Raw genomic sequence first — 18,292 nt, 5'->3', positions numbered from 1 at the left:
GGTAACATCATTACAGCCTAAAGGAAATTTTATTTTATGGGTATAATCTTTTTCTGTAAATGTGAATTTACCATGACAGGATATTGGTAATACAGAATTTAAAGTAGATTGTATTTGAATTGTAATATCCATTGTGTAACCACCTGAATAGGAAAAAGAAAATATTATATCATTGGATTGTTTCTTAAAAAAGCAATTGATTATCGAGAAATTATATTCAAAATCTTCTTTTGCATCTGTGATTTTTGACCAATTACAAATTTCCCATTGGAACGAATTTTTTTTATAGATAAAATCATCATCTTCCTCTTCAAAACTTAGAAAAGGTTCACCCATATACTAAAAAACGCTTAACGTCCCAAAATTATGACGATTGTTTGCAGTCAAATTTATAATAAACTTTATAAAAAGTCGATGTTATGTGAAGTCAAAAGTTTGAATTTTATAAAAAATCAAAAAAAAAAAAAAATTATAAATTTAATAACGAATCACTGTCGACTACTTTAGAATAAATCTTCTGTTTTTCAAAGGAGCAATAAATTTCTCAGGTATACCTTCTTCTCTTAACTGTTCTATTTTTTGTTGTCTAATCTCTTCTAATCGTTGCATATAGTCTTCATTTTGTTCTTGTAAATGCTTTTGTTCATCTAAATACATAATTGGTTGTATTTCTTTTTCTAATTTCTTTTTGTTCATTTGGTCAAGTAATTCTTTTCTATATTGAGCATTTCGAGCTCTTCTTTCTTCTTCTTGCTTTTGTAACTTCTTTCTTTCTTCTTCTTGTTCTTTCTTAATTCTTTCTGCTTCAGCTTTTTCTATCTTTGCCATTTCTACAAGTCTTTTCTGTTTTTGTGAAATTGCATTTTCTCGATCTTTTTGTATTTGTTGCATTTGTTCTGCTTTCTTTTTTCTTTCTTCAAGTTCTTGTTGTCTTCTTTTTCTTTCTCTTTCTTCCATTACTCTTCGAGCTCTTAATTCATCTTCTTGAGCTGTTGTATCTATTAATCTTTGTTGATTCTTTTGAATTAAATATATTTCTCTTTCTTTTGCCGCTTTTTGTTCAGCAACTTTCTTCTCATATTCTTCTTCGCGTTGTGCTTTTTGGCGTTGATATTCTGCAATCATTTCCATCTCTTCAACTTCTTCTTGTTTCTCGCGATGTTTTCTTTCGATTGCAAGACGATTTGCTGTAATACATTCATTAAGAAATTCTTGATTTCGTTTTCGTTGTTCTTCTGCTAATCGACGATCTTCTTCAATCGCAAGTGCTGACATTCTTTGCATTTCTTCTTTTTCTTGTTGCTTAATCTTTTCTTCTTCTTTTGCAATTCGTTTCTTTTCTTCAATTTGAGCAAGAATCATCTCACTTCCTTTTTTACGTTGTTCTTGAAGCATTCTCTCACGTTCTTCATAAATTTTTTGTGTTCGAAGACGCGCGGCTTGAAGTGCTTTGTTTTCTTGTTCTTGTTCCTCTTTTTGTTTTTGAAGTTGTTGTTTTCTATATTCGATTTGCCTTTCTTGCATTGCTTGAATTCGTGCATTCATCATATCTTCATTCATGGCTTTCACTTCATCAAGTTCCTCATTTGCTTTTGCATTTGCAAGGGCTAAAGTATTTTCATGTTCTTCCATTTTTTTATTTGTTTTCATTGTTTGAGCTTTCATAGTACGAAGAGTTTCTGCTTGAATAAGAGATTCCCTTTTGTTTTGTGTCTGCTGGAATTGGTTGCGTTTGGTTTCTTCCTGCTTTTCAGCTGATGCAATTTGTTCTAATGCAGTTTGATGTTTTGAATATTTTTTTATTCTTCGGAATTGGTTTTTGTTTATGACAGCAGCATTTGTATTTACATTTGATATTTTGGTATTGTATTTTGGGTTATGTGTTGTGGTTCTCATTTGCTCCTAACGTATTTTTTTCAATCGTTGACCGTTTAAAAACGAAATTGGTGATTGGAAAAACCAAATATTATATTGATCAAAAAAAGAGCCTATTGTTAGCAATGATCCCATTGATATTAGTTAAAATGCTTGGTATTTTTTAACTGAGGTTTAAATGGATGGAATTACATTTAATTAATATTATAATAATTTGCTAATTCACTCAATAAACCAACAATAAATTGATATGACTACCAAAGTGTGCGAGATTTATAATGTTGTTGTTCTTGTAATCATGTGTTTTAGAGATCAAAGAGTTTTTTGTTTGAAACTTTTTCAATACTATATTCAATTGTGCCAAAAAACGTTATTCCAAACTAAAAAAAATGATGAAACAGGAAGCACTTTTCAATGATGAAAGATTAGAATGGATAAAGAATCAACTGGTTCTTGGTCTTGACCTTAATGGCGTTCCTAATGAACAACTTGTTGAAGTGCTAACAAAATATGAACTTGCTGATTTCCTCAATGGTAAGACAAATAACACTGCAGTTGTTTTTGTTGCAATAGATAAAATCAAAGAAATGGAAGTTGAAGAAGATCAACAAGAAGAAGAAGAGGAGGAAGAAGATGTGCAATCAATTATACAAGAAGATCCTCAAGAATATTCAACAGAACAAAACAATGCAAAAGAAGAAACAACTGAAGAAACCACAGAAGAAACTCCAGAAAAAAATGAAAACAATGATCAAGCTTCACAAATAAATGAGGAAGAAGAACAAAAAAATGAGGAAAAAACTGAAGAGGAAGAGAAGAAAGAAGTTATTACACATGTTATTGATCTAGCTTTTTATTTTGACAATATTCCATCTATTCCACAAAATTCACGTGTAATGGCTTTTTATTCTTTACTTGGACCACGCAAACCTATTCCGCGTGATCGCAACAAAATCGGTGGTTGTTTTTCATTTCAAGTTATACCAGGTAATTGTCTTGAAGGATTATCAGATTGTTTGAACAATGTTTATACACCGATTTTTTCAGAGCATTGTGATTCACCTCCAGAGCGCCCTGATTCAGATCCATTATCGTCTGGAATTGATGATGATTTTTTATCAGTATTTCAAAAATTTGTCGATGAAATTAATCATTCAGTCCGAAAAATTCGCACTGTTCATGACATTACATTTCCGGAAACAATTCCAGGGGATCCAGAAGAACTTGCCAAGAATGAAGAATATGTATCAAAACTTGAACAAGGCTTAGATCAATTCACATCATTAATTTCAAGGACCATTGATAAGTTAACTAAACAAGGACATGAATCATCTGGTCCATTAGCTGAAGTTGAATTATGGCGTTCACGATATATTGTTTCATCATCTTTATTAGAACAACTTAAATCACCGAAATTACCCGAATATGTGAAAGTTCTTGATCTAATTAATTCACAAAGTTTAACTAATTTTAATGCTCAATTTGAAGATTTAGATCGATATGTTAAAGAAGCTAAAAGTAATGTTGACTTTTTGTCATTACTTGAACGACATTTTCGAAATCTTCAAACATGTCCATTACAAACAATTTATAATTCTTTATCATCTATTATGGATAATTTACGATTAATATGGATAACATCAAATTATTATAACACCGAAAGTTTAATGGCGCCATTAATTGAAAGGATATCACATCAATTAAGTGATCGAGTTCAACAAGAAATATCCACTGAAATATTACGTGGTAATTTAGAAGAAGCTATTCAACAAACTGAAACAGCTTATAATGTATTAACTCGTTGGCACGATCGATTTAATGAAGTTCGATTATTAATTGAGAAAAGTACACATATTCCACGATGGGATTTTGAGCAGTCGCGTTTATTTGAGCGGCCATTATATATAGCAGATCGATGTCGAGAACTTAAACAAATTGCAGAGAAACTGAATGAACTTTATTTAATATTAGGACCTGAACTTAAATCAGTTACAAATAATCCGCATGTAATTGATGAAATTAGAGCACAAGTTGATGATTTAATTACACCATTATCACCATTACCATTTGATATCTTTGATAAACGATTTAGAGCTCCTTGGGAAACAGTGTTTAATCGATTTTTAGGTGCTGCATTAAAGATACAAGAACAATTAAGTGGATTAATTAATACTTCATTTAAAGATTTAAGAAGTAGTGAAGCAGGATTAGATTTATTAGATAGATTTAAGAAGATTCAACTTGCCGGTGAAATGAAAGATCAAATGGATGGGAAATATTCCGATGTATTAGCTAAATATTCCGAAGAAGTTACTGAGATAGAAAAAATTTATAAAGAACAAAGATTAAACCCACCAATATTATCACATCATCCACCAGTTACTGGACGTATCTCTTGGGCTCGATCATTATTTATTAGGATGAAAAAGCCAATGCTTCGATTAAGAACACATCCACAAATTACAGAAAACCCAAATTTCGAAAGTGTTAAACAACATTATGCAGAAGTTGCGAAATTAATTGATAAACAAAATATGCAATTATTTCAAGAATGGAGTTCTAAAACAGAATCAATATCGAATAATGCATTAGAGAAACCTATTTTAAAATCAATTAAAATTACATTATATGGCGTAACGATTAATCAACATTCCGTAAATTTTGATCCTGATTTACAACAATTAATTAATGAAGGTAAACATCTTGAACGAATGGGTTATACATTATCATCAGATGTTATTAATGTATTATTACAATATCCGCATTATATGAAACTTCAAAGATCACTTGAATCTTTATTAAATGATTGGAATAATACATTAAACTCATTAAATTCCGATGAAATTCCAATTTTAATTGGTTGTATGAGAAGTGTCGAAGAAGTATTTTCGGATGGTACTACATATTTAAATTGGAATTCATTAGGTGTAAATGATTTCTTAACAAGATGTCAACATGCAATTCATCAATTTAAGAGTGCTGCTAATTCTGTTTTATCAAATGTCCAAAAAATTAATAAATCGATAAAGTTTATAGGTGATTGTATTACAATACCATCAAAAATACCTTCAAACATCGATTCGATATTTGATTTTTCGGATTATATAATAAATTATCATAAACAAAAACAAAAAGAAATCCTTTCACAATATTTAGATATACCACCACAATTACGTATTATTGAAGGGAATTGTTTAAGTATACCAACAAAGCAACAAAATTTAATACAAAAGAATTTATCCGAATATTATTTATTATGGGAAAAAAGATTATTAAATGCTATGACTCGTTCTACTTTATTATCATTAATACAATTACAATTACTTATGGAAATTCCTCAATTTCAAATCGTTGCAAGATTAACTCCACCGAATATATCTTATAATCCAACATTTGAAATAATATATAAAATATTTAATAAATTAATAAAATTAATTTTAACAACTTCGAATAATTGTATTAAATGGAAAAAAGGTACATGTATTATACCTTTACAACAAAATAATAACAATAATGAAGAAAATGAAGAAGAATTATTAAACTTTGGTAATGATGTAATTGAATGTGAAAAAGTTAAATCTTTATCAAATGATTTACAAAATAAAATCGAAAATTTAATCAAAGAAATTGAAGAGAAATCAAAAATTTTCGACTTTTATAAAAATATTTGGTTAGATGATAAGAAAGCTATAGTTGAAAACTTTAAGCAACAAAATCCTTCAATTGCTGAATATGATTCTAAATTTTCATATTATAAGAATTTATATGAAGAAATATCAGAATTACCAACAAATATTAATATAATGTTTACTAAAATTGATTATAAACCTATAATTGATTCATTAAAATCAGAATGTAATCAATATTTAGTAACTTATGGTAATGCATTATCAGAACAATTACTTGAAAATGTTAAAAATATGGACAATGAATTAAATAAATATCAAACAAATATGAAACATGAAATTAAAGAAAGAGAAGATATTGAATTTGTATTACAAGTTATTAATACTGCTAAAGATTCATCAGTACAAATGGAAAGAGATATGTATGAAATTAATGAAAGTTCACGTACATTAAAAATTTTTGGTTTAACACAACCTGAAGGAACTGCAAAATTAATTCCTACATTTAAAGAAAGATGGAATAATATTATGGATGAAAGTTCTAAACTTGATATCTCATTACAACATACTAAAGAACAATTTAAAGAATATACAATTAATGAAGTTCAAGAATTTAAAAAAGAAGTTCAACAATTTTTGGAGAAATTCGAAAAAGAAGGACCAGGAAATCCTAATACACCAATGGAGAAAGGTTTGGATTTAGTATTAAAATATCGGAAAGAATTAAAAGAATATTGTCAACGTAGAGATGATTTTCATATAGCAGAAAAATTATTTGGAATTCCTTTAACTTCATTTCCTCAATTACAAATTATTGAGACATCATTAAATTCTTATCAACAAATTTATCAATTATATGATAATCAAGAAAAGACTATGAATGAATGGGCTTCAATGTTATGGTCTGAAGTAGATGTTAATATGTTAATTAATGGAATCGATGGATTTGAAATGTCTTTACGAAAACTTCCACATGAATTAAGAGGTTTGCCTCCATATGAATATCTTAAGAAAAAGATTTCGACTTTTAAAGAAAGTTTACCTTTGTTTCAAGATCTTAAGAATGAAGCATTACGTGAACGACATTGGAATGAAATGATGGTAAAAGCAGGCGCAGGAATTGATTTCCAACCTAATGCAGTTACATTAGCTAATATCTTTAAGATGAATTTATTACAATATGCTGATGTCATTAATGAAGTTACTAATACTGCTACAAAAGAATTAATTATTGAAAAAGGTATTCAAGAAATATCAGATGTATGGAATAAAATGAGATTTACAGTAATACCTTATAAACGAAATCCTTATTCTAATGAAGAAAGAGGTTATATATTATCAGGTATTGAAGATATTTTGACGACATTAGATGATAATAAAATGAAATTACAATCATTAAGTTCATCACGATTTGTTACATATTTCCAAAAATCTGTACATGAATGGGAAATTATTTTATCGAAAATTGGTGACTTAATAAATATTTGGTTACAAGTACAATTAAAATGGATGTATTTAGAATCCATTTTCATAGGATCAGAAGATATTAAACAACAATTACCTGAAGAAGCTAATGAATTTGCTAATATTGATTTAATATGGAATAGATTAATGCAAGATACACGTAAAAACACTTTAATTATTTCTGCTGTTAAAACGCCAGATAAGTTAAATACATTACAAAATTTTGCAATTAGATTAGATAAATGTCAAAGATCTTTATCCGAATATTTAGAAACAAAAAGAATTGCATTCCCAAGATTCTTCTTTATATCAGATGATGAATTATTATCTATTTTAGGATCAGGAGATCCTTCATCAGTTCAACAACATATGATAAAATTATTTGAAAATTGTGAATCATTAATCTTTAAGAATCAACGTAATACTTATAATGTAATTGGAATGACATCATGTGAAAAAGAATCATTTAATTTTAAGAATAATATATTAGCTGAAGGTGCAGTTGAAGAATGGATGTTAAATGTTGAACATGAAATGCAAAAAACTTTATATCAAATTATGAAAGAAGCAGTAATATCATATGTAAAAATGCCTCGAACAGAATGGATTCAACAATATATAGGTATGGTAGTATTAATGGTATCACAAATTTGGTGGACTTATGAAGTAGAAGAATCATTTAGACAAGTTCGATCAGGTAATAAATTAGCGATGAAAGAAATGAGAACAAAAATGATAAATCAAATTAATGATATTGTAAAATTAATTAGATCAAATCTTGATAAATTAACACGGAAGAAAATTAATACTTTAATCATTATCGATGTACATGAACGTGATTTAGTTGATGGTTTTGTTCGTGATTCTATTTTAGATTCACATGAATTCCAATGGGAAAGTCAATTAAGATATTATTGGGATCATTCACAAGATGACGTATTAATACGTCAATGTACTGGTTCATTTCAATGTGGTTATGAATATATGGGGTTAAATGGTAGACTTGTCATTACTCCATTAACTGATAGATGTATTATGACTTTGACTCAAGCTTTATCAATGGGTTTTGGTGGTTCACCTGCTGGACCTGCAGGAACAGGTAAAACTGAAACTGTAAAAGATTTAGCTAAAGCTATGTGTCGATTATGTAATGTCTTTAATTGTGGCGAAGGTTTAGATCATAAAGCTATGGCTAGAATCTTTTCCGGTTTAGTTCAAACTGGTGGTTGGGGATGTTTTGATGAATTTAATCGTATTGAACCCGAAGTTTTATCTGTAATTTCTGGTCATATACGTATTATTCAATCAGCTTTTAAAGCTGGTGCACGACAATTTGTATTTGATGGTCGAAAAATCCCATTAAATCCTGGATTCGGTATCTTTGTTACTATGAATCCTGGTTATGCAGGACGTTCTGAATTGCCGGATAACTTAAAGGCTATGTTTCGACCTGTCGTTATGGTTGTACCTAATACCGATTTGATATGTGAAGTTATGTTATTTTCGGAAGGTTTTGAAACTAATACACATATATTATCTAAGAAAATGATCACTATTTATTCTATGGCTTCTGGTCAATTATCGAAACAACATCATTATGATTGGGGTTTACGTGCAATTAAATCTGTTCTAGCTAGAGCAGGAGAACTTAAACGATTAAATCCTAATTTATCCGAAGAAGTTGTTTTGATGACAGCTATTCGAGATATGAATATGCCCAAATTTACTTATGAAGATACTCCATTATTTTTAGGCTTATTAAATGATTTATTCCCTGATATTGAATTAGAAAATATCCATAAAAATGTTTTGTCAGAAAAAATAGAAGAAATTTATAATGAAATGGGTTATTCAAAAGTACCTACGCAAATGGAAAAAATACTTCAATTACATGAAACTATGAATGCACGTCATACAACTATGGTTGTAGGTGGTACAGGTGGTGGTAAATCAGTAATTATCGATGTATTAGCTAAAGCACAAACAAGAATTGGTATCTTAACACGATTATTCACATTAAATCCTAAAGCTTATACAGTATCCGAATTATATGGTGTATTAGATCCGACTACAAGAGATTGGAAATGGGGCTTATTCTCTAAAATATTTAAAGATATTAATCAACAAACTGAAAAGAAAGAAGCTCGTTATATAGTATTTGATGGTGATGTAGATGCTGTTTGGGTCGAAAATATGAACTCTGTTATGGATGATAATAAGTTATTAACATTAGCTAATTCAGAAAGAATTAGATTATTACCTCATTGTGCTTTATTATTTGAAGTCGGAGATTTACAATATGCGTCTCCTGCAACTATATCACGTTGTGGTATGGTTTATATGGATCCTCGAAATTTAGGTTGTGTTCCTTATTATGAAAGATGGTTAATACAAAAGAATCGACCTGAAAACACAATATTGAAAGGTTTATTCGAACGATATGTTAATTCTTGTGTTAATTTTATTAATGGTAAAGTTAATGATAATTTAACTTCAACTCCTTTAGAAACGATTATACCTATAACTTCTATATCAATGGTTAAACAATTATGTTCATTCTTAGATGCTTTATTGCCTGAAGAAGAAATTAAAGATACAGAAATATTAGAATCATTATTTATATTTAGTATTATTTGGTCTTTTGGTGGTACTTTAACTACTGAATCTATGATAAAATTTGATCAATTTATTAAAAAATTATCAAATTGGGTAATTATAGATACACCTGGAAAATTTGCTAAAGCTGGACAATTACCAGGTATTGATAATACTACATTATATGAATATGAATTTAATATACAAAAACAACAATGGATACCTTGGAATATTAAAATTAATGATTATGAAATCCCATTAAATATACAATTTAATCAAATTATTATCCCAACAATTGATACTATACGTAATCAATATATATTAGAAAAAATTGTTAATAAATCAAATCAACCAATTTTATTCATAGGTAAAAGTGGTACAGCAAAAACTTCTACAATACAAAACTTTTTAAGTTCTTTTGATCCGAATGATTATTTAACTAAAACATTAAACTTTTCTAATTGTACTACTTCAATGGATGTCCAAACTTCTATTGAAGAATCATTAGATAATCCTACAAAAGATACATCAGTACCTCAAGGAGGTAAAAACATGATATTATTTATTGATGATATTAATATGCCAACAGTAGATAAATATGGTACACAACAACCTATAGCTTTATTAAAGCTTTTAATCGAACGAAATGGAATGTATGATCGAAAAGGAGATTTAACTTGGAAACAAGTACAAAAAATTTCGTATATTTCTGCAATGGCACCACCAGGAGGTTCTCGAGCTTTATTAGATCCACGATTTGTTTCATTATTTAATGTATTTCATATTGTACCACCATCAGATGAATCTTTACATCATATATTTAATACTATTTTAAAGAATCATATTAAGAATTTCTCGGATGAAATTCAACAAATTTATCCAAAAATTACTGATTCAACTTTAATATTCTTTAATGATATTGTTACTAAATTACCACCAACACCTTCAAAGTTCCATTATTTATTTAACTTAAGAGATTTATCAAGAGTTTTCGAAGGTATATGTAAATCTACACCTTCTAAATTTAATACTTTAGGTAAATTTATAAAATTATGGAGAAATGAATGTTTAAGAGTATTTCATGATCGATTAATTAATGAAAATGATCGGAAATTTGTAATCGATAAAATCGAAACATTAATTAATGATAATTTTAATAATGTTAAAGATGAAGCTATACAAAACCCAAGTTTATTTGGTGATTTTATTGTAGAAAGTGGTAGTGATGGACCATATTTATATCAAGATTTAATTAGTTATGAAAATCTGAAACAACATTTTGTAGAAATAATTGAAGATTATTCAATATCTAAGAAAGTGAAATCGAATATAGTATTATTTGATTATGTTATTGAACATTTAACACGTATATTGCGTATTATTAAAACTCCACGTGGTAATGCTTTATTAATAGGAATTGGAGGTAGTGGTAAAAAATCATTAACAAAATTAGCTGCTTATACAGTAGGATATGAAATATTTGAAATTACTTTAACTAGAACTTATAATATAAATGATTTTAAAGATGATTTAAAGAAACTTTATCATTTAGTAGGTATTGAACGTAAACAAGTTGTGTTTTTATTCTCAGATAACCATATTATCTCTGAAACATTTTTAGAATTAATTAATAACATGTTAACTAATGGAATTATTCCAGGATTATTTACACAAGAAGATAAAAATGATATCATGCCACATGTATCAGAAGATGTAATTCGAAAAGGTTTAATAGAAACACCTGAAAATTGTTGGAAAGTATTCATAGATAGATGTAGAGATAATTTACATATTGTTTTATGTTTCTCTCCTTCTGGTGATAATCTTCGAAGAAGATGTCGAGATTTCCCAGGATTAGTTAATAATACTGTCATTGATTGGTTTGATCCATGGCCTAATGAAGCATTATTTGAAGTATCAAAATATTTCTTAGAACAATTAGAAAACGACACGACAAATGTTAATTCAAATCAAATCATTCCAAAAGATATTTTCGAACAAGTAATTAATCATATGGTATTTGCACATCAACAATGTGTTAAATATTCAATTGAATTCTCGACTATTTATAGAAGATATGTACATATTACACCTACGAATTTTTTGGATTATATTTCTACTTTTATTAAATTATTAAAAGATAAAAAACAATATATAGAACAACAACTTCAAATATTATCTGATGGTTTAAAGAGACTTGTATCAGCTTCAAAAGAAGTTGAAGAATTAGATGCCAGATTTAAGATACAACAAAAGAATTTAACATATAAAGAATTCGAAAATAATAAATTAATGAGAGAACAAACTGAAAGAAAAGTATTAACAGAACAAAAAATGCAAGAAGCTTCAATTAAAGAACAAGAAATTAAAGAAAACTTAGAACATATTAAAGTTGCAAAAATAGCAGCAGAAAATGCATTAGAAGAAGCTAAACCTATACATGAGAAAGCTAAACAAGCAGTTTCTAAAATCGATTTAGGGGAATATGCTAAGTTTAAATCAATGGCTTCACCACCAGAGATTAGTACTGAAATTGGTAAATTAATATGTGCATTCTTTAATGAAACGGAAGGAGAAGAAAGTTGGTCAAATGCACGTAAATATATGGCGAAGCCATCATTTTTAAATGATATGAAAGAATTTAATGTACGAGAGAAATGTACTAATGATCGTAAAATGAAAAGAATTCAACAATATATTAAATCATTAGAATCTAGATCAAATGAAATCCAAAGAGCAGGAAATTCTGCTCGAATTATATTCGAATGGTGTCAAAACATATATGCATATTATGAAATTGATAAAAATGTTAAACCTAAAGAACAATTAGTAGATAAAATGGAAAATGAACAAAAGAAATCACAAAATGATTTCATACGAATTAAAAAGGAATTACAAGAATTACAAGAAGAACAAAATAAAGTTACTCTTAAATTAAAACAAGGTCAACAAGAACAAGAAGAATTAAAACGTCAAAAAGATCAATTAGAACAACGTTTATTAGCAGCACAAAAATTAATTTCTGGATTTTCTTCTGAGAAAATTCGTTGGACTGAAGATAAAGAGAATTTACAAAAACTTTTGAATTATTTAATTGGTGATTGTTTATTATCATCAATCTTTTTAAGTTATTTAGGACCTTTAAATCATGAATATCGTAATAAGATTTTATTTGATATCTTAAAGAAAGATTTAATTGATAGAAATATCCCAATTAATAATAACTTTAATTTAGGTTTATTCTTATCAGATGAAGCTGAAATTTTTGGTTGGAAAGGTGAAGGTTTACCTGCGGATGAATTAAGTATACAAAATGGTTTATTAATTACACGATCGAATAAATTCCCATTATGTATCGATCCTCAATTACAAGTTGTACATTGGATTAAACAACATATTGGTGAGAAACAATTAAAAATTACTAATTTCCAAGATCCTGAATTTTCACGAATATTAGAAAATGCAATACAATATGGATTAATAGTCTTATTTGAAGGAATTGATGAATTTATAGATCCTATATTAACACCATTATTAGAAAAGAATATTATATCACAAGGATCGAGAAAATTCATTAAATTTAATGATAAAGAATTAGATTATGATGAAAACTTCAAAATATTTTTAACTACAAAACTTTCATCACCGAATTATTCACCTGAAATATCATCGAAAGTTACATTAATTAATTGTTGTGTAACAGAGAAAGGTTTACAAGAACAATTATTAGATATAACAATTTCTAATGAACATAAAGAATTACATGAACAAAAGAATTCATTAGTTAAAGAAACTTCTGATATGAAAAGAAGACTTCAAACATTACAAAAGACTTTATTAAAATTATTATCAGAATCTACTGGTTATATTACTGATAATGATCAATTATTAGCAACGTTAGAAGAAACTAAAAATGAAGCTACAACAATTACATCTAAACTTGATACAGCACAAAAGACTACAATTGAATTAGATAATTTATGTAATGAATTTTTACCTGTTGCTAAACGTGGTTCAATATTATTCTTTAGTATGAATAACTTAAATTTAATCAACTCAATGTATGAATATTCATTATCTTCATTTAGTGAAGTATTTATTAGTTCATTAAAACGTGCTGCACCTACACCTGTAATATCAAAGCGAATTCAAAACATTATTTCAGTATTGACGCACGATGTCTTTGAATATGTTTTGAAGGGATTATTCGAACGTCATAAATTAATGTATGCATTTCATATGACTTTATGTATCAAAAGAGAAGAAGGAAAAATTAATTCAACAATATTAGATTTCATACTTAAAGGGAATATATCATTAGAAAAAAGTAATGAACAAAATCCATTTCCGAAATGGTTACCAGAACAAAGTTGGGAAAACATTAATAAGTTAATAACAATTGATGAAAACTTCAAAAACTTAAAAGAAGATTTAATTGAAAATGAAGAAATTTGGCATGAATACTTTAATGAAGCTACACCAGAAACTACAAAATTACCATTAAATTATGAAACAACATTAGATGACTTATCAAAGATGTGTATTTTGCGATGTTTTCGACCTGATCGATTATTTTTATCAGCACGAAATTATATCATTGAAAATATGGGTGAAAGTTATTCTAAATTCCCGATAATTAATTATCAAGCATTATTCGATCAATCTTCACCACAAACGCCAATTCTATTTATACTTTCACCTGGTTCAGATCCGGCTAATGAAGTATATAAATTAGCTGATAAACTTGGATTTTTAGGTGATGAGAATGGTGTACAAGGTATTCAAGGTCGAACGAATAGAGTTAAATCAATAGCTTTAGGTCAAGATCAAGAAGAACCAGCTAAGAACTTAATACAAACAGGGGCGAATAGAGGGCATTGGGTTATATTACAAAATTGTCATTTATTAACTTCATGGCTTAAAGAATTAGAGAAATTAATCGAAAAATGTACTGTTCGACCTAATCCTGATTTTCGATTATGGTTAACATCTGATCCAACAAACAAATTCCCTGTTGGCTTATTACAAAGATCACATAAAATTGTTATCGAGCCTCCATCCGGATTACAATTAAACATGAAACAATTATTCTCAACAATTACTGAAGAACAATTTAATGAATGTCCACATTTCGCTTTCCAACCTTTAGTTTATGTATTAACTTTCTTCCATGCAGTTATCCAAGAAAGACGTAAATATGGAAAATTAGGTTGGAACATTTCATATGATTTTAATATGTCTGATTTTACTATTTCATTTAAATTGTTATCAACATATTTAACAAAGGCATATGATAATAAAGATAATTTAATCCCTTGGGGATCATTACGTTATTTAATTGGAGAGGCTATGTATGGAGGTCGTGTTACTGATGATTTCGATAGAAGAATTTTAATGACTTATTTGGATGAATATATGGGAGACTTCTTATTCGATGATTTTCAAGTGTTTAACTTCTTTAAGGATAATGAAAAGTCTTATGACTTACCAAAAGTTAAAGGATTAAATGAATATATTAATTATATTGATAACTTACCAATAATTACTTCTCCTGATGTATTCGGATTGAACTTAAACGCTGAAATTAATTATTACCAAGATACTTCTCGTGAAATGTGTAATAATATATTAAATATTAATAGTAATACAATAAATACATTAAACAGAATTAGCAAAGAATCTCAGGTATCTTCAATAGTATCTGAAATTCAACTTAAACTAAAGCCTCCATTCAATTTAAACGAAGTTCGCTCTTCCTTTGGTAATGATATTACTCCAATACAAATCGTTTTAATTCAAGAATTGGAACATTGGAATAAACTAGTCAATTGTATCACAAATTCACTTTTTGAATTACAACGAGCACTTTTGGGTGAAGTTTCAATGTCAAATGACTTGGAGGAGCTGATGAATTCAATACACTTGGGGCGGTTACCCGAGTCGTGGAGAAAACTCGCCCCGATAACAGAAAAGTCTTTGTCTGATTGGTTAATACATTTCCAACGTCGTAGAGAACAATATGAAGATTGGTATTTAAATGGTGAACCTAAGGTTATGTGGCTATCTGGATTACATGTACCTGAAGCTTACTTAACAGCATTATTACAAACTGCTTGCAGAGCTAAGGGTTGGCCACTAGATAAGGCGACTTTAATGATAACTGTTTCATCTTATAAAAATTCATCACAAGTATTGACAAAACCTACACTTGGATGCTATTTAAGTGGAATGTATTTGGAAGGTGCAAGTTGGGATATCGAAAAAAGATGTTTAGTCCAACAAAAACCAAAAGAAATTGTTACGGAATTACCTTTGTTAAAAGTTACGCCAATGGAAATTAATAAGGTCAGAACTCAAAATATGCTGAAAACACCAATTTACTTGACACAAATGAGAAGAGATGCAATGGGAGTGGGCTTAGTGCAGACAGCTTATTTGGAAACAACAGAACATAAAAGTTTTTGGATTTTACAAGGAGTAGCAATTACTATGAATATAAGATAATAAAGTGATTAATAAAGTATTTTTAATATGCATTCGAATTTCATTTAATATAATGTTGTGAGTAATTATTTCCTGATGAAACTCATTCATGTTTAAATTTTATCAAAAAGAATCTCTTCAAATGAAGAGCAAGAAATAGGAACACATAAAAAGTTTTATATATAGAACTTCAAGTTATTAAAAGAATTTTAAAAATTGTAAAACCTGTGATAAGAATGAGTAGTTATTTCAATATTATCTGTAAATTGTAATAGATTAATAACTATTTTATTAAGGCTGTACTCAATATCACTAAACTTAAGGCCATTGATTTATTACAAAACTTCACTCATTTAACTTATAATCCACAATATTTACAAATCTTTTAATTTCTGATCAAAGAACTTCAGATAATAAATGAGGAACGTATTAAGAACACGTATGAACTTTATACATAGGAAAAAAGATTGAGAAAACACTTAACACGCTAAGTAGTTTTCTTTTTTAATCAATAAACATGTGATCAAGTAAAGACAAATTCGAAAAGAATTACTTATCTTTAAGTATTAATAAAACAATTCAAAATCTGTGTACACATGTTAGAAAACAAAATGAATAGTAGATTAAAACTATGAACAAAAAGGAAAGAATTATAATTTGAACAGGAGAAACAAATTACAAAAACTGAATTCTATTTCTGTTGGCAAAATCGAATACTTCTTATCACAATTAAAATAAAAACAAACAGCTAGAAATGATACTGGTGAAATTACAAAAAGACATATTTAACTCAACTAAATATGTGCAGAATACCAAATAAAGAATTGATGACAAGATAAAGTACAATACATCACAACAATGTATATCGTAAAGATATGAGATTTATTTATGAAATTAAACTTCGCTTCGTAATGATTTTTCTTTATTTTTGGCTGATTTAAGTAAACTGTCACTTTTGTATCTGGTCAAAATGTTTTTTCTAACTTTCTTGTCATTATCGGTATCACATAGAATTTTAGCATTACTTTCTTCAAAAGGCGATGAAGATAAATACGCTACATTCTTTGATGACTTAAAATCACTCAATTGCGAAATCACATTTTCGACATGCGAAAAGAAACAAGTTTATCTCGAACGCTTTGGACAAAAAATATATGACACAGTTGTTATAATGTGCGGTAAATCAGGTTGTTTAGGTAACAATGCAGAAGATCTTTTCGAATTTGTTGATAATGGTGGCAATGCATACGTTTTTTCATCAGAACAAGGTAGCGAACTTCAAGACAAAATTTATAGACATCTCAACCTTCGCGTTATTAGTTCCAATAAAATGACAGACATTTATGGAAACAAGGAAATTGTTCTTCGTAAAATTGTAGCCCCACCACAAATTATTTCCAAACCAGTTAATCCACTTGTTTATGAAGGTGGTTATTCAACAATTGATCGCCCTAATGATTTCCGTTTTCCAATTGTTGTTGGTGGTCTTGAGCATACTCCATCTACACCAGATCTTGTATCATATTCACCACATGTTGCCAATGATTTAATTCCGATATCAGCATTTCAAGCACGAAATGGTGGACGTATCGTAATTATCCATTCATCAACCTTTGCTCTTGACATCACCATGCAGAAAGATGTCACTCTTTCCGAAAGCATGGGCAAACTTAGTGCACCAATTCCAAATGGAAATCGCGATCTTCTTAAACAACTTAGCGAATGGCTTATCCATTACAAGAACCATGTTAAAATCGTCGAGGCAAGCCACTGCGATGCTGCCACTGGAGAAACTCCCGTTCAGTACCACATCAAGCAAAACGTGACCGTTAACGCCCATGTTGTCTACACCGATAGGGGCGAATGGAAGAATTACACCGAAAGCGATGTTCAAGTTGAAGTATTTATGCTCGGTGTTTTTGTAAGGAGACATATGAAGATGATTGAACCTGGCCATTATCAAGAAACGCTTATGCTCCCAGATCGTGCAGGTAACTTCAAGATCAAAGTATTCACAGATAAAGAAGGATGGATGAATGCGAGAGAAGAAATGGCAATCGCAATAAGGCCACTTGCAATACGCGAGAAGGAGAAGTTCTTATATTGCGCGCAGCCATACCAAGTTTCGATGATGTTAATAATGGCCGCCGCTTTTCTCGCCGCAGTTCACTTCCTTTATCACAAGCCACAACAAATGAATTAAACAAAATCACATTTATCTTTTTATTTTTTTGTTTATTGAACATGAA

At 28.7% G+C, this 18,292-nt stretch overlaps 3 protein-coding genes across 3 annotated transcripts; 2 read left to right on the top strand and 1 right to left on the bottom strand.

The window, feature by feature from the left end:
- Positions 1–498: 498 nt before the first annotated feature.
- On the bottom strand, positions 499–1,632 carry GO595_000139 (nasopharyngeal epithelium specific protein; the record flags this gene model as incomplete). Its single annotated transcript, XM_067914180.1, has 1 exon — positions 499–1,632. One exon carries the CDS (start codon positions 1,630–1,632, stop codon positions 499–501), a length of 1,134 nt encoding a protein of 377 aa, XP_067779594.1.
- Positions 1,633–2,264: 632 nt separating this feature from the next.
- On the top strand, positions 2,265–16,064 carry GO595_000138 (dynein heavy chain 10, axonemal-like; the record flags this gene model as incomplete). Its single annotated transcript, XM_067914169.1, has 2 exons — positions 2,265–4,770; positions 6,013–16,064. 2 exons carry the CDS (start codon positions 2,265–2,267, stop codon positions 16,062–16,064), a joined length of 12,558 nt encoding a protein of 4,185 aa, XP_067779593.1.
- Positions 16,065–17,013: 949 nt separating this feature from the next.
- On the top strand, positions 17,014–18,246 carry GO595_000137 (dolichyl-diphosphooligosaccharide--protein glycosyltransferase 48 kDa subunit; the record flags this gene model as incomplete). Its single annotated transcript, XM_067914158.1, has 1 exon — positions 17,014–18,246. One exon carries the CDS (start codon positions 17,014–17,016, stop codon positions 18,244–18,246), a length of 1,233 nt encoding a protein of 410 aa, XP_067779592.1.
- Positions 18,247–18,292: the final 46 nt, after the last annotated feature.

Source organism: Histomonas meleagridis (genome assembly GCF_020186115.1).
Source record: "Histomonas meleagridis strain 2922-C6/04-10x chromosome Unknown contig_1, whole genome shotgun sequence".
In the NCBI taxonomy this organism is placed as follows: domain Eukaryota; phylum Parabasalia; order Tritrichomonadida; family Dientamoebidae; genus Histomonas; species Histomonas meleagridis.
Note: the sequence above shows the minus strand (reverse complement) of the source record. Positions and strands in the feature narration are given on the sequence as shown.